Source organism: Hemitrygon akajei, chromosome 21 (assembly GCF_048418815.1).
Source record: "Hemitrygon akajei chromosome 21, sHemAka1.3, whole genome shotgun sequence".
NCBI lineage: Eukaryota > Metazoa > Chordata > Chondrichthyes > Myliobatiformes > Dasyatidae > Hemitrygon > Hemitrygon akajei.
The window spans coordinates 19,106,991-19,131,799 of NC_133144.1; the positions used below are offsets into that span (position 1 = coordinate 19,106,991).

The 24,809-nt window shown below is 40.9% G+C and overlaps 1 protein-coding gene across 1 annotated transcript in view; it reads right to left on the bottom strand.

The window, feature by feature from the left end:
• Positions 1–24,809, bottom strand: part of trip4 (thyroid hormone receptor interactor 4) — a 112,521-nt gene that overhangs the window by 61,071 nt on the left and 26,641 nt on the right. The window contains exons 7-11 of the mRNA XM_073024930.1: positions 17,847–18,062; positions 15,166–15,301; positions 11,340–11,533; positions 8,926–9,050; positions 1,643–1,734 (exon numbers count right to left, since the gene is read on the bottom strand). Of these exons, the coding sequence (XP_072881031.1) occupies positions 1,643–1,734; positions 8,926–9,050; positions 11,340–11,533; positions 15,166–15,301; positions 17,847–18,062 (763 nt within the window). The remainder of the gene's footprint in view (positions 1–1,642; positions 1,735–8,925; positions 9,051–11,339; positions 11,534–15,165; positions 15,302–17,846; positions 18,063–24,809) is intronic.

Below are 24,809 nucleotides of genomic sequence, written 5' to 3' on the forward strand. Positions count from 1 at the left end.
GGCGCCATCTTGAGCAAGTTCTTGGTACAACCTCCTCATATTATTTGTTTCATTATTCACCTACATCCATGATCAGATGAGATTCTCCATCCGAACTAATGCATCACTCTGTCAATTGCATACTGTTTAATGCAATGTTTCATGCAGTAGCAGCATCTTTCCAAGAGCCAACAGTGAATCAAACATCCAGTTGTTTTCTGGTTACCATTATTAAGCCTAGTTTTGTTTGACACTGAATTCCAGCTGAATTTAAATTCTACACCTGTTATACAGGGATTTGAATACCAGTCTTTCAATTGATAGTCCAGTTCTTTGCATTACTATCTGGAAACAGGCCCTTCAGCCCAACTGGTCCATACTGACTAGGATGCCAAACCAAGCTAGTCCTATTTGTCTGCATTTGGCCCATGCCTTCAAAACTTTTCCCATCCCTACACTTGTCTAATTGCCTTTATTTTAACTGCCTCTAGCAGCTCACTGTGTGGGAGAAAGACAGCTGCTCCTGAAGTTCCTATGAAATCTTTCCCATCTCTCCTTAAATCTGTGCCCTCTAGCTCTTGATTCCCCAACCCTGCGAAAAAGACTGAGTGCGTTCACCCTATCTATGATTTTATACACTTCCTTGGACTGCCTCCTACACTCCAACAGAAAAAAAGTCCTAGCGTGTCCTTTTAGCATTTAATAGGATAGGCTACAAAAAGAGATCTCAAGCCATTTAGGGCTCCATGTTTATCTTTAATATAAATGTTGGTGTCTGAGGAGTAAATATTGGTTAAAATTCTGACAAGTGCCCCCATGATCATCTTCAGACAATTGCTGTAGGATCAAGGGACAGACTGAACCTCAGTTTAATGGCATAGGTAAAGATTACATGTACAAAGTTCCAGGCCTGAAAGCATGAACTGGCGGGAATATAAACAAAGACCATCAAATAACGAAGCATTCTGAGAGGTCTAGTGCTAAGGACTCTAAAATCACACAAGATAAATATTGGTACAAATTCACTTCAGTACCTCACTGTGAGATTTGTGCTGTATACTTGGAATGATTTGTACCACAGTGGTAATATGAAACAAGATAGGGATATTTTCACTTCATTAGAAGCAAGTTGTTGTTTGTTTGGAGGCAACAAGAAGTGCCTGATAACTTTTGATCTTTCATCTCTTTCAACTGGACTTATTTCAGCACTTCGCATGATGTTTAATTTGTTGCTCAAAATCTTCATAAGAGTACACATATCATTTGTCCATTAATGCCATGCTCAAGGGGTGGCATATGGCCTTTCATCATACAGCAATCACCTTACATTGTCGTTTGCCTGAATAATCAGTGGGTTCATATACAATGAATCCTTTCTATACAGCCCGAAGAAACCCATAATGAAACTAAAATCTTCTGAGAAGCTTTGTCATGGATGTATTATATAAACTGAAAACAAATCATTTTGCTTTTAAAGGTGAAAAAACATGATGAAGCAGTCTGATCAGATCTGACTGACGTACAGAAGGTAAAACAGGATAAATTATTTGCACCACCATTCACAATCAAGCCAACCATTCCACCTTCAGTTACACTTTTACCAAGACCATTCACTATAAATCACACTTGAGTAAAGGCCTGTAGTTTCCAGAAGTTTGCTTACCTGTTCATGGTACTGCTCTTGAGATACACAGTCTATCAGATCCACACAGCCCAACAAACAGCCAGTTGGGTAGTCCTTGGGAAATTCAATATCTGTGAAAACAAAATCAAGTTCAGGCACTATTACCAGTGCAGCTTTTATTTAATAAATGTAATTTATGAATCTAATCATCACTAGAGACAGTAAATCTTCCAGCCAATCCTTCTGTATATCCATGAAAGGGCAAGAAGGGCGTTCATTACTTTGCAGTGGAGTTCAAGAACATTGCAACATGGATTTTCTTTTAAATGGTAAGAAACTCTCAGTGTACATACAACAGGACATCTGTACTGCAACACAAAACACAGATACAAGGGATGTGGAGAGCAATTAAGTCTTGGTGAATCTTGAGAGGGCATTGGTGAAATCTCATCTGAAATAACACGTGCAGTTTCGATCTTCCTATCAAAGTAGGGACAAACTTGTCTTCAAAGTAGTGTAGAAAGGAGTGCTGGGATTGCTACAAGGAAAGTCTGAGCAATAATACCCCACATACACTGAAGTTTATATGAATGACAGGTGATCTCATTGAAACATGAAGCATTCTGAAAGGGGCTGTCAAAGTTGAAAGAGAAGCTGTTTCTGATAGTTGTTGAGTCTGGTACAATGGGACATGCCTAGGATAAGGGGAAGGCACTTAATGACATGAGAAGCTTGCAAATCTCTGGAATTCCACACCTCTTGTCATCCCCTGCCTTCATTGCTACGGGTATGGAGTACAAGATTCATGTTGCAACTGTATAAATCTTTAGTTAGGGTTCACTTGGGTAACGTGTAAAGTTCTAGTCTCCCCATTACTGGAAGAATGTGTTGGCTTTGATGGGGCTGTGAATGGTTGATAATTGGGGAGGTTCAAGTCTGAGGGATTGTTTTGTGGAAGATAGAGAAATCAATGTATATAGGGCAAATGGATTCAAAGCACTGCACAACAGTAAAGGGTTGAGGGACTGATTAGGGAATTGAAGCCTACTCCTGGTTCTTGCTTACAAACTTGGCTCCAAGCTCCCAAACCCAATTTTCAATGGATCCCAGCTCTCAAAAAAGTACTGCCCTTGTCTACGCTGATGGGACATGGTACTGGTAGAAAGACCAGCTTGGAAACAAGAAAATGTGGAGTCAACGCACAATGAAGCTGGAGGAATTCAGTCGGTCAAGCAGCATTTATGGAGGGAAAAAGAGTGTTAATATTTAGGGACGAGACCCTTCATTAGTGCTGTCCACTTCCCTCCACAGATGCTACCTGACCTACTGAGTTCCTCCAGCATCTTGTGTGCTGCTCCAGATTCCAGCATCTGCAGCTTCTTATGTCTCCAAACAAGGAGTAAGGAAGTTTGAATATGGCTCAGAAAGGAATAAGTAGCTATTATAACTGAATGCTAGGAAGAGCAGAAATAACCTCATCTTATTAGTATGCTCATGTGAAAATCTAGGCCAAAAAAAATCTTTAATGTACCATCTATTTGCTCTCATCTGATCAATTCTATGGGCAATGACTTAAATATAGACCTGCACTGTATATATTAGCACAGTAATTTGATCTTTGATAGTTCAAAGTTGTCCTTCAATGCAACAGTTTTAAACATGATTATATCTTCAGTATCTGCTTTCTTTGGCCAATGGGAAACATTTCTTCAAGGCACAGAGTGCTAATTAGCAATCACTTGAACTCTCACTGTACCTCCCTTTCTTCTTCCTCAGCTCCACTCATCTAGCCTCAATAGACCAACTCTCCAGTCTGTTCTGTCTAAACACTGTTGTGACATTTTTCCTACCTAGTAATGTCACCCCTCCCCCTCTATCAACAGAACCCCTGAACACTGAGCTACCAGTCCTACACCTCCTGCAACCACGTCTCATTAATGGATACAATGTCATAATTCCACCTGTTGATCCATGCCCTAAGCTCATCCACTTTTCCTACAATAATCATTGCATTGAAATATACACAACTCAGAACATTAGTCTGACCATGCTTAACCTTCTGATTCCTGAATTGTATGTAGGCTTATCAACATATATAACCATATAACAACTACAGCACAGAAACAGGCCATCTCGGCCCTTCTAGTCCGTGCTGACGCTTACACTCACCTAGTCCCACTGGCCCGCACTCAGCCCATAACCCTCCATTCCTTTCCTATCCATATACCTATCCAATTTTAATTTAAATGACAATACTGAACCTGCCTCTACAACTTCTACTGGAAGCTCATTCCACACAGCTACCACTCTCTGAGTAAAGAAATTCCCCCTCGCGTTACCCTTAAATTTTTGCCCCTTAACTCTCAAATAATGTCCTCTTGTTTGAATCTCCCCTACTCTCAATGGAAAAAGCCTATCCACGTCAACTCGATCTATCGTCCTCATTATTTTAAATACTTCTATCAAGTCCCCCCTCAACCTTCTACGCTCTAAAGAATAAAGACCTAACTTGTTCAACCTTTCCCTGTAACTTAGGTGCTAAAACCCAGGTAACATTCTAGTAAATCTTCTCTGTATTCTCTCTATTTTGTTGATATCCTTCCTATAATTCGGTGACCAGAACTGTACACAATACTCCAAATTCAGCCTTACCAACGTCTTGTACAATTTTAACATTACATCCCAACTCCTATACTCAATGCTCTGATTTATAAAGGCCAGCTTACCAAAAGCTTTCTTCACCACCCTATCCACATGAGATTCCACCTTCAGGGAACTATGCACCATTATTCCTAGATCACTCTGTTCTACTGCATTCTTCATACATTTACCATTTATGTCCTATTTGGATTATTCCTACCAAAATGTAGCACCTCACACTTATCAGCATTAAACTCCATCTGCCATCGTTCAGCCCACTCTTCTAACTGGCCTAAATCTCTCTGCAAGCTTTGAAAACCTACTACATTACCCACAATGCCTCCTACCTTAGTATCATCTGCAAACTTACAAATCCAATTTACCACCCCATCATCCAGATCATTAATGTATATGACAAACAACATTGGACCCAATACGGATCCCTGAGGCACACCACTAGTCACCGGCCTCCAACCTGACAAAAAGTTATCCATCACTACTCTCTGGCATCTCCCATCTAGCCACTGTTGAATCCATTTTACTACTTCAATATTAATACCTAACATCTTTCCCCAAACCACTCCATTATCTGATCTGGTACTCTGGCTCCCATCCTCCTGCAACTCTAGTATAAACACCAGGTGCAGCACTAGCAAACCTTCCTGTTAGGATATTAGTCCCCCTCCCTTCAGGTGCAAGTCATCCCTTCTGCAAAAGGTCCCATATTCCACGGAACAGAGCCCTATGATCCCAAAATCTGAAGCTCTCCCTCCTGTACCAACTCTTTAGCCACACGTTAAACTGTACGATCTTCCTATTTCTGCCCTCACTATCACCACAGCTTGCCTTTTCTCCCTTCGTCCCTTCTGAGCCACAAAGCTAGACTCTACCTGACTGCCGTGGCTTTCCTCTGCTCGGTCACGTCCCCAACAGAATCCAAACCTGTTGTTGAGGGGAACCTGTTGCTGATTTGAGAGTTAGGGGGCAAAAGTTCAAGGGTAACACGAGGGGGAATTTCTTTACTCAGGAAGTTGCAGCTGTGTGGAATGAGCTTCCAGTAGAAGTGGTAGAGGCAGGTTCGGTATTGTCATTTAAAGCAAAATTGGATAGGTATATGGACAGGAAAGGAATGGAGGGTTATGGGCTGAGTGCGGGCCAGTGGGACTAGGTGAGTGTAAGCGTCAGCACGGACTAGAAGGGCTGAGATGGCCTGTTTCCGTGCTGTAATTGTTATATGGAATGGCCACAGGGAAACTCTGCACCGACTGCCTATCCCCTTTCCCCCTCCTGATGGTCACCCAGTTACATGTGTCTTGCACCTTGGGTGTGACTAGCTCCCTGTATGCCCTGTCAATCAACCCCTCAGCCTCTCAAATGATCCGGAGCGCATCCAATTCCAGCTGCAATTCCTTAACATGGTCTGAAAGCTGGATGCACTTGTTGCAGGTGTAGCTGTCAGAGACACTGGACCTCTCCTTGCCTTCCCACATCCCACAAAAGGAGCATTCCATTATCCTGCCTGGTATCCTCACTGTTCTAACTGTGAAGAATGAAAAAAAAAGAGAGAAAGGGAGAGAGAGAAAGAGGGAGAGAAAGAGAGAGAGAAAAGAAAAAGTAAACCAAAAATCTACCTTCAGCCTTCACCTCTCCTCGTCAAAGCCACTATAAATCAAAGCCTGTACTCCCCACTCTAACACGGACCCACATACACAATGGCCCCTCCACTTAAACCTTGCCAAGTGCTTAATTATGCACAATTCAACGTCTCCTCAGAAACTGGCATGCAGAATATCCCGACTACCCCAACTCATTTCTTTTGAACTCTCTCTCCTGCTACACAATCCAACATCTCCTCAAGTATAGTAGCATGCAAAATGTTGAAAGAATTTATTGCCTGAAAGATAGTAATTCTGACAGAACATAGAACGAACAGTACAGCAGAGAAACACAAAGTCTGTGCCAAACACAATGCCAAGTTAATCCCTTCAGCCTACACATAATCCATATCATATTCATGAACCTATCAATTGCCTCTTGAATGCCAGTATCACATTTATTTCCACCACCACCCCAGGCAGTGTGTTCCAGGCACCCACACTCTGTGTACAAAAACTTGCCCTGCACATCCCTTTATACACCACTCTCATCAGCTTAAAGCTATGCCATCTTGTATTTGACATATGCTCCCTCTCTATGCCTCATAATTTTATAAACTTTTAATCAGGTCTCTCTTGAGCCGCCAGAATTCCAGAGAAAACAATCTGATTTGTCTAATTACTTCTTGTAGCTAAAAATACCCTCTAATCCAGGCAGCATCCTGGTAAAACTCTTCCCAACCCTCTCCAAAGCCTCCACATTCATCCAGTAATGGGGAGACCAGCACTGCACACAGTCCTTCCAGTGCAGCTTACCCAAAGTTTTATAGTTGTAACATGAGTCTTATACTCCATGCCCTTAGCAATGAAGACAAGCTTGCTTTACCCCTTATTTACCAGTCTATTTACTTCTGCTGCCACTTACAGGGAGGTATGGACTTTTGCCTTGACAGCACTGGACTCACTCATATTGGCATTGATGCCTTAACCTAAATTAAGTGACCAACATTGAACAGCAAATGAGTTCACTAAATCTAAACTCTTAAGTTTTCCAATATTTGCTGAGACATTGTGCAATTGAGCAAATTCCTCTCTGGAGTGTGATAACTTTGAATTATTGTTAATGGCGAATCAATGAACTGATTAAGCTCCTGGAAAAGTCATTTATCTCCACGCGCTACAAGGACCTTCCAAACACTGACAAGAACTGCTGACAAAACACAAGATCTTTGTGTGCAGTTATCTCTTTCAAAAGTCAATTAACTTCACTGCCATCCTTCATCTATTAAAGCATTTTGCTGTTAAATAAGGTTGTCAGTTATAATCTGGTTCCAGCACAGTCACTGAATAGCTAAGGCAGCAGGAAAAGAAATTAAACTCTTCTCAATTCTCATCTACACAACAGTTATTTTCTTGCTCCAACCCAATGTCCGTGTTAACAAACAGCAGTACCTGCAGAGCATAAACACCTCAACTCACTTTACCCACCATCTCTTAAAAGTAGGGCAAGTACTGCTTACCGGAAACTGATAATTACTTTTCGTCTACAAAATTTAAAGGGACCGCACTGGCTATGAAGCATCAGAAGACCTTAAGATACTAAACAGATTGGCTGGTTGAATGGTGTCACAACACAATCAAGATCTCAATGTCAGTAAGACCAAGGAACTGATTGTAGAACTTCAGGAAGGGGAAGTCAGGAGAACACACGTCAATCTTAATTGAGAGGTCAGCGGATGAAAACCTGAGCAGTTTTAAGTTCCTAGGTGCCAATATCCCTGAATATCTCTCCTGGGTTCAACATTTTGTTGTAATTATGAAGAAGTCACACCAGTGGCTATATTTCATTAGGAGTTTAATGTGAATTGGTATGTTACCAGGCACTCACGAATTTCTGAAGATATGCATGGAAAACATTCTGACTGATTACATCACCCATCTGGTATGAAGGCTCCAAAGCACAGGATTGTAGGGACTTTAGAGGGTTATAGATTCAGCCAGCTCCATCATGGGCACAAGCCTCCCCATCTTTGAGAAAATCTTCAAAATGTGATGCCTCAGGAAGGCAGCATCAATCATTAAGGATCCTCAACATGCAGATTTGCCTTCTTCGCATTACTATGATCAGGGGGCGGTACAAGTGCCCGAAGATGCACATTTAATGTTTTAGGAACAGCTTCTTCTCCTCTACCATCATATTTCTGAATGATCCATGAATACTACATGCTATTCGTCTTTCACACTATTTATTTTTTATTGTAACTTATTTTTACCCTCACTGTATTACTGCCACAAAACAAAAAAAATTCTGGAATAACATCGGTAACAATAAAACTGATCCTGATGGGATTTGATAGGGCTGACAATAAACATCTATTTCCTGTCCCAAAATCACCAACAGATTGACAACGTGATGGACCTCTTTCACATGAACTCTTTAGTGTGATACACAACCCTTCAGAGATCTCTAAGCATAGCCACACACCATTCTAGTTGCGGACAATTCAGGATTTTTATCAGTTCCTCTTCTTTTACACCTTTCACTTGATGTTCAAAAACACAAACTCTAAGTTTCCAGGTTGTGTATCACATAACTCTACTTCTCAGTTGACCCCATCACCAACAGCCAATTCCTCTAGCTACACCCAAGCATCTCTTTTCAAGACCTCCATGGAACAGATTCACTGCACTTAACCAAACATCACACCCTTTAAATGAATGAATCCTACACACCTTTAACGAGGTCAGTCAAGCATTGTCGTTCTGAAATAAGAATTGGCTGGATACCTACAAATGTAAAACCTCTCACAAGAAGCAGTTTTTGGACTGCTGTCCAGCCTCTGCTGTGTTATGGCGGCAGCATAGCTAAACACCTTCATTTTGAAAATGTGTTAGGGGTAACCTGGAAGTCTGCAGCCATAAATTGTTCTTAATAATACTGTAGCTCTCCGTCCTAGACCTGCTTTGCTCATTTGACATTTTGGCCAAACACCCAAGATGGAACAGGCCTTAGAAAGGCAAACGAATACTGCAACAAAACTGTAGGCAGAAGAGGTGTGAATGAACAATGTTGATGAATTGGTTTACCTCTGCCATACATTGTCCTGTATGTTGCTTCAACTGCTGTCACTTCCTGTGGTGAAGGTCTTTTTGCAGCTGCCGCAATCCACAGCCGACCTCGGTGGGATGTGTACCAGGTCCTGCCCTCCACCCTGAGAACACCAGCACAAATATACATAAAGACAACGAAAAATGCCAAACCAAATACCCTACATGTGAACCTTCAGGCTGGCAGTGACTGGAAAAATATCAGCAATAAAGAGGAAAACATTAAAAATGTGACGAACAGCTTTCACAACTCCGTATGTTGAAACATTTGATGGGTGGCACTTCCAAGGTGCCATTACTCTTGGAGTGTATGCAAACAGAGAAGTCAAAATAGGTACAGCAAGCTTCCAAGGAATTTTTAAAAATCTATTTTTTTGTTGTTGAGGATTATATGCTAATGTAAATATAAGGAAGAATTCTCCTATTTCCCTTCCATTACTTATACAGGATCTTTTACACCTACCTGATGGCTTAGCTCAGGATATGGCACCTGAAACAATAAAATTAGGGACCCATAGAGTGGACTCAGAACCAAAGGCTGGCTGATTAACAGTGAAATGAACAAACTGTTGTAGGGAAGGTACATTAAATATTGGGGAAGCCAAACATAATGCACAAAAACTCAGAACTGAGGAAACAGAACTAACAGCTCAAAATTTCCACAAAGGTGCTTGCAGCCTAACACACCTACACTTAACTGGAATGGGTGCTCTGGCATAAACTTCCTCACCTAAGTTTGCTCCAAGCAGATTGGCAATACCCTGAACTGCCCAGTTTCGTGATGAGCTCTGCTGATACTATTGCTTTGACACGGGTTACATCATGAAACTCTTGCTTATCAAATGCCAAAGTTTCCAAGGATTGAATGTTTAAGAACATCTCCGACAGTCAAAGACTGTCATTTCTTCTAAATTATCAAAGAAACAGAATTCAAAACACTAAAAGAGTACTAGAAAAAAACTCAAATTAACCATTTAATTTAACCAATAAATTTAAAATGTTTATTTACTATTCTCCCTCAGTAGTTCTTCTTGTTCATTATCACAAATGGGTTCACTGTCTCTGTGTCAAGTCCAACTTGGCACAGTAAAGCAGGCAAACTCCACAGTGTAAATGCTGGGTAATCAGCAGGACATCTCACTTTTCCACTGGACTCCATGAGAGAGCAACGTTTTCGAGTGTTGCCTATACTTCACTGGGAGTCAGAAACCTTCACACATCTTTGGAAAAGCCAGCTTTTCAGCATAAATTTCAAATCATTACTTAACAAAATGAATAAAGCAAGTGTAACATTTGCTGGAGGATTACAGAAGACAGTTAGTGAACTAATCTTTTACTGTCAATAACTGAGAAACATAACAAACAAGACTGTTACTCGTAGTTCTACACAGCGACATGCTGTTCTCTTCTCTAGTTATGCAAGTCCAATTATTCGACAGATTTACCATCAAGTTAAGATGGCTACACTCTCACCTGCTTTAAATTAATATCTTTCATACCACTTATCTTCTGGGCTTCTCTCAAAGGAAGTTAAAATAATGCACTTGTGAATGCTAATTGCAAGTCTCTCCAATAACTCCCACTTACCTGTAAATTCCCCATAGCTTTGCAATTTACTTTCCCTCAAAGAATTTATCCAATTCTCTTGGAAGTTACTGTTGAACCTGCTTCCACTCCCCTCTCAGGCAGCACCTATCAGACCACAAGTCACAAACTGCATGTGCTTCCCTCATTATCTGTTTCTCTCAACAACTTGTGCTCAAGAAACGGACCATTTTGCAACTCAGAACAGTTTCTACCTACTATCTAAAAACACATTACGCCTCTGCTAAATTTCCCTTTCAGTTGCTCTTCCTTAAGAACTATCCAGCTTCACCAGACTGTAATTGATAACATCCTTAGTGCATCAATGTATCTGTAAAGATGTCCTGAATTGTACTTAAATAGAAATACATGCAAGTTAGCAAAAACAAAAAAATAAAACTTGCATGTGTTGGCAATTAAAGCATTTAAAGTAATATTCATCCACTGGACAGGAATGTAGCATTTACTACACTTAGGGCTTTGCTGTGTGGTCAGCCTCATTCTGAAGGTGCTCAAACATGAATATCTCGGGAGGAGGACATGGGCAGCCTCAGCCCATATGTGAGAAATACAGTAAACACTACTGCTTGGCATTGTAACTCAGGACGACCCCAGGTTGTTACTTACCATCTTACTTACAGGATTTTGAGTAAAACAGCAAAATCATTCTTCAGCACTGTCTTGGAGAATTCCATTGAATTTCAACCTCCCCGCACAAAATTATTTACATTTCAGTAAGTAGCAACATCAAGGTCATACATCGTCTAATGAATAGTTACAGTCTGTGAAATCCATTGTACTTTACTTACTTTTTGATTCCTCTAATAAGCAGTGAAGCCCATGGCTGATGCATACTGAGGCACATTCCATCATCAGATATCTCCAGCAACTCTCGGTCTTGGATCCGCAGTCGAGACCTCTCACAGCCCATCGTGTTGCCTCTGCTCTCCACGTGGCTGTCAATCCCTCTCCGTTGAGAACCTGTACCAGTCACTTCCACCCACTGGTGAGAACAGATACAGTCATGTAGGATATGGAATTCAAGCATGATGCAAAGTAATTAGATCCCTGTTGTAACTAAAAGTTCTACTCATTGCATCAATTTACCATTCTTAAGCCTGTGGAAGCCATAAATGGAGCTTCAGCAATTAGTAGAAAAAAATCTGTCACTGTTCAGTCTTTTAAAATAATTTCATTTCCCCCTGTTTGAGTTCTGATCACTATAAAGCTCAATTCCCCCTCAATGCCTTTCTCCAGAAATTAACCAGTTCTCGGGGTATTAAAACACTAAATAAATACAGCTTACACCTCTAAGGAGATAAGACCAAGCAGGCCATTCAGCCACTCAGTCAATCAATAAGATCATAGCTGTCCTTTTAGCTCAGTTACATGTTCTTCCACTAATCCACAATTCTTTAACCTGTCTCAGTCTTAAACATACCCAGTGACTGAATCTCCACAATCCTTCTTAGGTAGAGAATTGCAATGATTCAGTATTCTCTGGGTGAAGAACTTGTCGTTTATCTCTATCCTGAATGGCCAACCTCCTATTTTTAAGATGTAGCTCCTACCTGTAGGCACCACAGCAGAAACATCATTCCTGCATCTACCCTGTCAAACTCCGTAAGAATTTTGTATGTTTTAATGAGGTCGATTCCCATTCTGCTCAGCTCAAATGCATATACATAACCTGCTTAATCTCTCCTTATGGGACAGACCTTGCCAAGCCTAGGAATCAATCTTGTAAACTTTTGTTTTATTCCCTCAATCACATATACGCTTCCTTAGGTACAGAAACCAAACAAACTTTCTGCTGTATAATCTCACTAGGGCTGGAGTTATGATTAATGGAGTAAAGGCCATCGTATCACCTACTGCTCAATCAATCCTAGAAATCAATAATTGAAGCCTCACTCACTACCTCTAAGGCAAGTTTGGGGTGGCACAGTAGCATAGTGGTTAGCACAATGCTTTTACAGTACCAGTGGCCCAGATCCAATTCCCGCCATTGCCTGTAAGGAGTTTGCACATTCTCCCTGTGATCGCGTGGGTTTCCTCCTGGTGCTCCAGTTTCCTCCCGCAGTCCAAAGACATAGGTTAATTGGTCATTGTAAATTGGCCCATAATTAGGCTAGGATTAAACTGGCGGATTGCTGGGCGACATGGTTCAAAGGCCAGAAGGGTTTATTCTGCACTATATAATTATAAATAAACAAACAAGCTTTCCTTCCTTAACTAAGCGGACAGAAACTGTAAGTAATATCCTGGAACCCTCCAGAGTTACAACAGATTTCCCTACTCATACATTCCATTCTGCTTGCAACAAGGTCAACACTTAATTTGCCACCTTGAGTTATTTGCTGCACCAGCATACTAACTTCGTGAGCTTATTCTTAAAGGGCAAAAACAAATAATAAAAGAATCTAGTTTTAAGTTTTAGTTCAACGTGGTATGAGTCAGGGAAAGCTTGATGAGAAGATGCTGCAACAATGTAGATAAAGAAAAGAAAACTAAATTCAGTCAGATTCTTGATCAGAATAATCCTTCAAATATAAAGTAAAACTTCTAACCCTGTAGAATTTTCTGCATCTTAGTTCCTGCCTCACTGGCTCCTCAAAGGGTCCATGCCATGGGCGCCTCACTGCATGCTTTAGGAGAACCCACAGATTCACATTCCAGCTATTACAGGTACTTTTCCAGGACTGCCTGCAAGTGTGTCTCCCTTGAACTAGGGGACAGAAACTGTCCATAGTACTCTGGAGCTCTCCTGAGTTGCAGCACAACTTCCCTATTTTTTTTTACCACATTCTCCTTGCAATAAAAGCTAACATTTCATTTGCCACCTTTGTTATGTGCTACATCAGCATGCTAACTTTGAGAGTTTTATAAAAAGACCTTTAACTTTTTATATAGCAATATTTAATGCTTTAAGATGATTTCAATAATACTGTATTCTCTTTGTCCTATGGAAGCAGATAACCTCACATTTTACTTAATTACAATGCATCTGACTTTGTTTTATCCACTCAATTAGTCCATCTAAATCCTTTCAGACTTAGTATGTCCTCTTAGCTTTTTTCTTTACTTTTGAATCAGTGTAGTAGCTCTTTTTTGATATATTCAATTTCAGCAAAATGCTGATACATTCCTCTGCCACATTCCTTTTCCAAAGATAACCATCTGATCTTCTCTACCCTTTACATCTTCATAAAGCTTTATTGGCTAATCAAGTGGAGAAAATACAGGGCGACTGGGAAAGAGATAGCCATGATGAGGTGAATAGTTTCATTCTATGAATCTACTGTTATGATACCGGCCCCCTCCTTTGTGAGAGCAAGAGAGAGAGAGAGACAGGCTGAATGGACACAGGAAATGGAAAGACAGCGACGTGCTGGATACCGCATTCCACTGGGACAAAAGCTGGAGACTGTGGCATTGTTCTCAGGAGACACCTGGGAACTGCAGACGTGCCAACTCGCAGGGACATTGTAAAGCCCTCGGGCAAAGTGGGCTGGTTGAGAGAGAGATTGCATCACCTGCAACCTGATTGACACCTGAGATCCCGTGAGGCAGTATAAAGAAGGGTCTGAAAGAGGACGACCCTCAGACGCACCAAGGAGACATCAAGAAGCACGATAACGCTTCCCGTGGGAACGGGAAGCCATTTTGAAATAAGCCACGTGCGTTAAATTCCGAATGCGGGGTTTGTGGCTGGAACCAACGGAAGATCGCTTTTAACTAACAACGGGGAAGATCGCTCCCCTGATTCCACGGATGTAAACGGCAAGTTTTTCCGTTTTATCTCTCTCTCTCTCCAACACGTGAAACCAAAAGAGAAAAGCCTGCAGACTTCAGAGTGACTCTTTATATTTCCAATTGGACTCAGTATTAAATACCCTAGACAACGAAAGAGCTTATTTCTGAGTGATTATTAATGTACCTGCGTTTTAGATTGAGTATTGACGCATGTTATCTGAATGTTTGTATTAACCTTAATTTTTGTGCCCCTTTATTAATAAAACTTTTGAAAATAGTACCATTGGACTTCAACTGACGTATCTATCTTTGCTGGTAAGTGAAACCAGTTACTGGTTTCGTAACACTACCAATGATTCTACTCAAAGTGATCCTGGACATGCAAGTGTATTCTTACACTGAAGGCACCAAGTCTTCTATATTTCTGCAGATTGATCAAATCTGTCTACAACTTCTACAACATCTCAGTGCTTTCCGTATCAGTTTATAAAGTTGAGAGTACCTTGAGTAGAGAGCCAGCATCTTTTTTTCAGGGTCAAAAAGTCTAATAATAAAAGATATGCATTTAAGGTCAGAAGGGGTAAATTCAAAGATGTGCGGAGAAATTTCTTTATTTATTTTACATTGTGAGTTGCAGGTGCCTGGAATGTGTTGCCAGGAGTGGTTGAGGAATCAAAATGACAGGGAGTGAATGTAGGGATAGGGACATTATGTAGGCAGAGGGATTTGTTCAGTTTGGTGTTTAATTTGTTTGGCATATCAAGGGCCCGTTCCTGTGCTGTATTGATCCACGCTCTAATGTATGTTCAATAACATGCTGATCCATCCATCAGAGAAATTAATCAATAACAGATACTATCAAAGACCATTAACACTTACAACAGGAGGAGACTGAATGATATTGGGGTTGACCAGTTCACTCAAATGCTGCTGTTGTCTACTCTGTTTGTCCCACTTGTCAGAGGAGGTATTACTCTGTGTTCCAGACTTCATTTCTTCTACAAGATCATCCAATCTGTAAGAAAAGCAAAGGGTAACTTATACTGCACTGAAAATACCCCAAACATGAAGTCAGTAACACAAGATCAATTAACTCCATCACGAGCACTGTCTAAAATAGAGTAATGTCTGAAATTGAATCACAATTCAGGTGGGAAGGGCTACATCCCAGTAATAGAAGAAAACCAATTCTTCCCTACAAATTCAAATATTTTAAAAACATCACCAGTTTGCAATAGATGGCAATGAAATGTCACACTGCAAATTACCTTTATGTTCCTGCTAAAGGCCTTGACCTAGATTCCAAGGTAACCTAGCCAGAACCATAGTCTTTGGAGTGGTACGAGTTCTGGAGATCTCTCCTTTCTTAGAAGCTTGACCCATGGAGACACGGCTAAACTGATCTTTACAACATTTGGGAGCTTGCTGTACACAAGTTGCCTGCTGCGTTTTCCAATCGCACAATTACATTTCATTATCATTTCACAAGATGGAAAGCACTTTGAAATGCCGAGAAAAGATTGCTTTGTTTTAAAAAGGCAAATTTTTCTTTCTTTCAATAAATCATTGACCTTGCTTGATCATCAGGGTTATTCTGGGTGCCAAAAACCACAAAGAAAGGGCAGGGGTCGGGACTAATATAATGTTTAGTAAGTACCTGGACTGAGCTGCCAGAGGAAATGATCGAGGCAGGTACAATAGTAAAATTTCAGAGGCATTTGAATAGGTACCTGCAGGGTTAGGAGCCAAATGTAGACAATTAGACTTAGCAGGGGGGGAACCAGTTGGGCCAAAGGGCTTGTTTCAATTCTGTATTACTTACAGCTAAAATCTCCTGGGCATATTAAGCAGAAAGGCCTCTCAGCTTTACCGGTCAAGGATTTCTAAAATGTATTCACAAATAGCAACAAATTACAGCTGTTTACTTGCATTGTAGTGTTATTCAATCCTATCTGAAACATAACAGATACCAATTCCACTGCACAGTATCTTGTGAATGAATAGCAGGAGTCTGCAAATACACGCTCTGTTACAACAAGAACTGTCATTATGATTGCTCAGCTTCCTGAGAAAGAATTACAGATAACATCATCTCAAACTATCAGTCTAAAATTGAGTAACTGTCCCAGACCTGCAGTCACTGAAATCAATACATGCTCTAAGTACCAAGCAATCTCTAAGAATCAGGTCTAAATCCCATCACACTGTAACAAGTAGTGTAATCAATGGGTCTTCAGCTCATCAGAGGTTAAAACGCATGTTACTGTCAATTCAATGCTCTCCTTTTTATTTGAACAAGAGATCACACACCGTGAGTGAGTCAGCTACTTTTGATCCCCTTCAAGGACGTAATCTGGTAAACCAGCGAACAGTTAGAATGTCTGGTTAGGCAACCAGATGTTCTGCAATCAGTCAACCAAATAGTACATTACTCTTTATAGATCCTTTTGAACTTGCAATTAGTTTGTGCATTCATGGGTACATTGTTATAAATAAAATGTTTTCCAACATTGCTTCACAGTTCAATTAAAAGATTGATGAAGATTTGTATAAAGGCCGTCCAGTGATTAATCCAGGAGAATTGCCCACAAATGTGTTCCTCACTGAACCTCACCTTATGCAAATTTGACCTGAGGTGGAATGAACAGATGTACTCATTCTTTTTAGTTTTGTGGTGCATAAATTGTGATGTTCACTGAAATCATGCACAATCTATCTCAATGCTCCAGGAGCACAGTTTTGCTACTGATCTCTCATGGATGCATAAACAAGAAAATAAATCAACTGGTGGTTGATACCAAGAATTTTATCATGACATCAATTCCTTCCCAGATTAATTAGTACTCTCCATTCTATTCTGGCCTGGAAAGAATGATTGCTTAAGTGTTGTGGGGATACAAGGTACCCTAGCCAATTCCAACCTTATCTTAACCTTCCATAATACTGTTGGGTTACCCGCCTGATGTCAGGAGTGGATAGCATGATTAACCTCTAAATTCCTTAACAAAAGCTCTCAACATAACTTACATCTGGCTGCTTCCTGTCCAGCTGTTGTCACAATTCAGAATTCAAAGTAAATTATCAAAGTACATATACAGTCCTGAGATTCACTGTCTTGCAGGTATACTCAATAAATTCTTAGAATAATAGCCATAACAGAATCAATGAAAGACCAACTTGGGCGTTCAACCAGTGTGCAAATAACCAATGTGAAAGAAATAGTAATAAATAAATAAATAAGCAATATATATCGAGAATGCGAGATAAAGAGTCCTTCAAAGTGAGCTACAACCAGAGATATTCCTAATTTGCAAGCCACGTTTACTAAACTCTTGGTGTTAACCAAAGTCAGGTAATGTCTTGCAGCACATTAACAGACCTGTCAATCTACCATATCCACAAAGTCAATCTGGTTCATTAACTTCCTTCATGGAAAGACTCAATGTGCTAAATAACCTCCCTGAAACGTAATGATTCCATCTGCTATCCTGACTCCAGTTTACTAGTGCAGTTGCTCACCAAAAGCTCTTTCTCAACAGTGTTATCCAACCCAAACAAACCTGCTATAGTACTGATCCAATGATCCTTCTTCCTCAAAGATTTGCCTTCCAGCAAAGTCTATTGTGATCTTCTTTGTTCGACGGGACGCATGCCGTAATTCTCTCAATTCTTCTTCTTTCTTGCGTAATGCCTCTCGTTCCTGTTTGGAGAGCCATTGGTTGGTATCTGCCGCAAAGTAATCAGACTCATCATCAATGACTTGGGTGCGACGAGCACTAGAAGAGAAGAAAAGATTCTGTCAGTGGAGCAGAATTCATCATACAATTTTTAAGTAAGTGCTAATGTATTCTGGAGCACACAAGGTCAATCTCTTATCCCAAATCTATTTCAGTGCTGTGCTCAATCACCTACATGGAATTCATATATGATAATTCTCTTTTTTGCTCTCAACTTCTTCCATGGTCTCACAGTACCCCATGACAATATCCCCTCTAGCCCCACAACCCTTAGATCTCCATTTAAATGCTCATATCTCAGAAGGAGATGAGAAGGCATACAGGAGTGAGATATGCCAACTAGTGGAGTGGTGCCACAGCAACAACCTTGCATTCAATGTCAGTTAAGATGAAATAGCTGATTGTGGATTTCAGGAAGGACAAGACGAGTGAACACAAACCAATCCTCATAGAGGGATCGGAAGTAGAGAAAGTGAGCAACTTCAAGTTCCTAATTGTCAAAATCTCTGAGGATCTAACCTGGTCCCAACATATCGATGCAGCTATAAAGAAGGCAAGACAGTGGCTATATTTCGTCAGGAGTTTGAAGACATTTGGTTTGCACCTAAAACACTCAAAAACTTTACAGATGTACTGTGGAGAGCATTCTAACTGGGTGCAACACTGTTTGGTATGGAGGGCTATTGCACAGGACTGGAAGAAGCTGCAGAGGGTTGTAAAATTAGTCAGCTCCATCTTGGGTACTAGCCTCTGTAGTATCCAAGACATCTTCAAGAAGTGGTGCCTCAGAAAGGCAGCATCCATTTTTAAGGACCTCCAACACCCAGGGCATGCCCTTTTCTCATCATTACTGTCAGGAAGGATGTACAGAAGCCTGAAGGCAGACACTCAGTGATTCAGGAACAGTTTTTTCCCCTCTGCCAACCAATTTCTAAATGGACATTGAACCCATGAACACTACTTTTAGTGTATTTCTATTGGCACTATTTTAATCTAAATATTTAATATAGATATCTACTTACTGTAATTAATTTACTTATTGTTTTTTCTATATTATCAAGTATTGCATTGTACTGCTGCTAAGTTAACAAATTTCATGACGCATGATAATAAACTTTATTCTGAGATTTTCTTCTCAGCACACCTGATTTCCAACAATCCACTATTGATGAATATACCTCATTTTACCTTTGAAAGCCAGAATACCACCATCCCCTATTTAAAATAGTCCTCTTCCCACCCACCCCCTTTTCCTTTAATATACCCCATAAAGCCCTGCTCTTAACTCACCCTTTGGCCACTAATAAATATGGTTCACAGCAAATTGAGTTTGATAGTGTTCTATAATGTTATGTAATTTTCTTTATTATATGAATAAATGTTATATAAATGCATTTTTAAAAGTTCCTGGTTAAGCCTCAATACACTTCCCAGTTCATCCTCCACATCCCAACCTATATCCGGGACCAGCTATTCACTGTGAACTCTTGGATTCAATATCACTTATTCTTCCTCAGCATGGCTAGGAAGGAAACCAGTTTCCTCAGCCTTAAACCCATTGGGCGGCGGGGGGGGGGGGGGGGGGGGGGAGAGTGGAAAATCCAATAAAACAGTAGGAATATAATGGAACTCTTTCACACACAAAGCCTGATGAATCATCATCACTTCTGAATAACATACTATCAATTCCTCCCACAAGAGAAAAGAGGCTGAATGTATGAGGTGGGTTTGCAGATGTTACAAAAATTGGTGGTGCTATGGATAGTGAGGCAGGTGCTCACTGTTACAACATAATATAAATCAGCTGGAAAGTTGGACAGAGCAACAGCAAATGGAATTTAATTCTGACAAATACAGGAAGATATATTTGAGAATGCACACAAGAGTACAACATGCGAGTAAATGGTAGGGTGCTAAGAGAGCTGGTGAACAATGGGACCTTAGTGTACAAGTTCATTGACCTCTGAAAATGGGAGCACAGGTCACAAGATGGCGAAGTATATAAAATGCTTGACCAAAAATCAGGTCTGATGCAGCGCCTTGACATGGAATTTCATCGGTAGCTTCTCAGCACCCTCAGCCACAGACACAGCACAACTCGCTGAGTTCCTCCTGCAATTTTTTCTTTGCTCCATATTCCAACAACTTCAATCTCTTGAGTCTCATCAGAGTTGCTTGCCCACAGTGATTGTGGCTTAGAATACAAAAGCTGGGACACTGGGTTAAGATTTTATACAACATTGGTTTGGCCTGGACTACTGTGTGCAGTTCTGGTTGCTATACTATAGGAAGGACATGGTTGAACTGAGAAGATGCAGATCAGATTACCGGGAAGTTGCTTAGACGGGATGCATTCTTGGAACAGCTTGTACGAGAGCCGACCAGGGACAAGACTATTCTGGATTTAGTGTTATGTAATGAACAGGATTTGATAAGCGATCTCGCAGTAAAGGAGCTATTAGGAGGTAGTGATCACAATATGATAAGCTTTTATCTGCAATTTGAGAAGGATAAGGGCAGCTCGGAGGTGTCAGTGTTGCAGATGAACAGGGGAAACTATGGAGCCATGAGGGAGGAGCTGGCCAAAGTTGTCTGGACGGATAGCCTAGCAGAAAAGACAGTGGAACAGCAATGGCAGGTATTCTTGGGAATAATGCACAAGGTGCAAAATCAGTTCATCCCCCAGAGAAGGAAGGATTCAAAGGGGGGAAAGGGGCCTCAGTGGTTGACAAAGGAAGTCAGAGACTGCATAGCATTAAAAAAAAGGAAATATGACAGAGCTAAAGAGAGTGGGAGGACAGATGATTGGGAAGTTTTTAAGGAACAACAGAACAACTAAAAAGACAATACGGGGAGAAAAAATGAGGTACGAACGCAAGCTAGCCAGGAATATAAAGGAAGATAGCAAAAGCTTTTTTAGGTATGTGAAGAGAAAGAAGATAGTTAAGAACAATGTTGGGCCCTTGAAGAATGAATTGGGTGAAATTGTTATGGGAAACAGAGAAATGGCAGAAGAATTTAATGAGTACTTTAGATCTGTTTTCACTAAGGAAGACACAAGCAATCTCCCAGATGTATGGATGGGCCAAGGACATAGGGTAACAGAGGAAATGAAACAGATTGACATTCGGAAGGAAACGGTGATGAGAAGACTGATGGGACTGAAGGCTGACAAATCCCCAGGTCCAGATGGTCTGCACCCTAGGGTACTAAAGGAGGTGGCACTGGAAATTACGGATGCATTGGTAATCATTTTCCAATGTTCCTTAGATTCAGGATCAGTTCCTGAGGATTGGAGAATGGCTAATGTTATCCCACTTTTTAAGAAAGGAGGGAGGGAGAAAACAGAGAACTATCAACCAGTCAGCCTGACATTGGTGGTGGGAAAGATGCTAGAGTCCATTATTAAGGATGAAATAGTGGCATATCTAGATAGCAGTGATAGGATTGGGCCGAGCCAGCATGGATTTACCAAGGGTAAATCATGCTTGACTAATCTGTTGGAGTTTTTCGAGGATGTAACCAGGAAGTTAGACGGGGGAGATCCAGTGGATGCAGTGTATCTCGATTTTCAGAAGGCATTTGATAAAGTCCCACATAGAAGATTGGTGGGTAAAATCAAAGCTCAGGGCATTGGGGGGAAGGCATTGACATGGATAGAAAACTGGTTGGCAGATAGAAAGCAAAGGGTAGCAGTGAATGGGTGTTTCTCGGAATGACAGGTGGTGACTAGTGGGGTGCCACAGGGCTCGGTATTGGGACCACAGCTGTTTACCATTTACGTTAACGATTTGGATGAAGGCATAGAAAATAACATCAGCAAATTTGCTGATGATACTAAGCTGGGTGGCAGTGTGACATGTGATGAGGATGTTAGGAGAATTCAGGGTGACTTGGATAGGCTGGGTGAGTGGGCAGATACTTGGCAGATGGCGTTTAATGTGAATAAGTGTGAGGTTATCCACTTTGGGAGTAAGAACAGGAAGGCAGATAATTATCTGAACGGTATAGAGTTGGGTAAGGGAGTAATACAAAGAGATCTCGGAGTCCTTGTTCATCAGTCACTGAAGGTGAATGAGCAAGTGTAGCAGGCAGTGAAGAAGGCTAATGGAATGTTGGCCTTTATTACAAAGGGAATTGAGTACAAGAGCAAGGAAATCCTCTTGCATTTGTACAGAGCCCTGGTGAGACCACACCTGGAGTATGGTGTACAGTTTTGGTCTCCAGGGTTAAGGAAGGACATCCTGGCTGTAGAGGAAGTGCAGTGTAGATTCACGAGGTTAATTCCTGGGATGTCTGGACTGTCTTACGCAGAGAGGTTAGAGAGACTGGGCTTGTACACGCTGGATTTAAGGAGATTGAGGGGGATCTGATTGCAACATATAGGATTATTAAAGGATTGGACAAGATAGAGGCAGGAAATATGTTCCAGATGCTGGGAGAGTCCAGTACCAGAGGGCATGGTTTGAGAATAAGGGGTAGGTCATTTAGGACAGAGTTAAGGAAAAACTTCTTCTCCCAGAGAGTTGTGGGGGTCTGGAACGCACTGCCTCGGAAGGTAGTGAAGGCCAATTCTCTGGATGCTTTCAAGAAGGAGCTAGATAGGTATCTTATGGATAGGGGAATCAAGGGATATGGGGACAAGGCAGGAACCGGGTATTGATAGGAATTGATCAGCCATGATCTCAAAATGGCGGTGCAGGCTCGAAGGGCCAAATGGTCTACTTCTGCACCTATTGTCTATTGTCTATTCCATTTACAAGGAGAATTCGGGGAAGTTGCTTGGAACATTCCATTTACAAGGAGAATTCGGAGTGGCTAGACTTGTTTTCTCCAGAGCAGAAGAGGCTGAAGAGTGACCTGAAAGAGGTATGAAAGATTATAAGAGGGAGACATGGGGTAGATAGTAATTTTTTCCCCCCATGTTGAAACAAGACAGCATATGTTTAAAGTGAGAGGTAGGACCTGGGGATGGGGGGGTGGGAGTCTTAAACCAGCTCAATGACTGACTTTTAAGTAGGTTGATTTAGTGGAGTACTTGTATGGTGCCCTTCTGCATGAATACATTCAGTCTGACAATGGAACCACAATTTAGGAGCCCCAGGAAACTGAGTCAGAGTGATACAGCACAGAAATAGGCCTTTCAGCCCATTACGTTCTATAAAGCACCCATTTACACTAATCCTATATTAATGCTCTTTTATTATCCCACCATTTCCATCAATTCCCATGCTTTTACCATTCACCTATGCATTCAGTCATTTACAGGATAATAAACCTACCAACACTAAACACCTTTGCGATGCGGAGAAAACTGGAGCACGTGGAGGAAAAGATGCAAATACCACACAGACAGCACAAGAGGCCTGGGTTGAACCTAAGCTGCTGTAACAGTGAGGCAGCAGCTGTACTATCTATGCCACTGTACAACCCAAGGAGAATAAGAGATGGCTAACAGACAACTAATAGCAGGTTATCTAGCTTTGGTACCTCTTCCCACCAGCCAAGGAAGCAATCTTTTACTTAGGTGTTACCTTGGATTTCAGGTGAAACTGTTGCACCTGATAGAAGCTAGTGTGCTGCATTCAGTGCTCACCACATTCACTTGTTTACCGTGCAGGAACAAAGTGCAGGTTGAATGACCGCTTTGCACAATGTCTGTCTGCATGGCAATCTTGAGCCTCCAGTCACCAGTCACTTTATTCCTCTCCCACTCTAACCTTTTTGACCTCTGCCTCCCAAAGACCTCCTGTAAGGCCCAAAACAAGCTTCAGGAACAGCAAATCAATTTCCATCTGAGCAGGTCATTGCTTCTGGGACTTAATATTGAATTTAACAATATCCAATAATCTCCCTACAGATGTGGTAGCGCTTTTCAGATTCAATTTCTTCCTTATTTTCCTCCTCTTTGGTCAGTTTTTAAAAGAAACCATTCCCATGACAACTCTGGTCTACGTCCTATCACAGACATTGCATCCATTTTCTCTACCCTTCTACTCCCTACAACTTATGAGATGCTTGTTCATTGAGTTTACACTGTAAGGAAGAGCCCTTAACTTGAAACATTTCCTCTACTACCATGGATGCTGCTTGGTTTGCAGAGCACTTCTACCATTTTCTATTCTTTTAGGATTACAGAAGGGATGAAAGATTCACTGTACAAAGAGAATCCTCATGGAAATCAGAATCAGAATTGCTTACACACAAAGCTCTCTATAGAGAGGATAGTGAGCAGCATAGAGAATTTGTGCACCAGCATTTAGACTAACAGCACAAAAATGCAAAATGTTCAGCCATTTCCAATAACCAAGCTGACTGCATCAATAATTCATTGTAAAGTTGTTTTTTCTTTAAAAAACTTGAATAAATATTCACTCCAAATGTTGAACATATAATAGAATTACAGTATTTACTATACAAAACAATCTCCTTATTTATTTACATGATAGTGGATCAACATCTTAAATCCAACCTCATTCCTTATCCTTTTAATACATTAAGATTTGTTAATGAGGTTTTTAAGTAATTCATTGATCTCAGCTTAAGAGCTTTTACCACTACCTTTCCTATTAAAAATGTTTCCTAATATCACTCATAATCATCCAGTTTTAAGACCATGTTGCCTTATACTGGGTGTTTAATACAGAATCTTGTTTCTTTGTCTGTATATTCTGTCAAATCTTTTAATTATTTCTAATACTTCAGTCAGACTACCATGATTTAATCGAGGCTCAAGGGAACCCACTGAGTTTTTGAAAACCCTCCTTGTATTTTATTCCTTTCAGT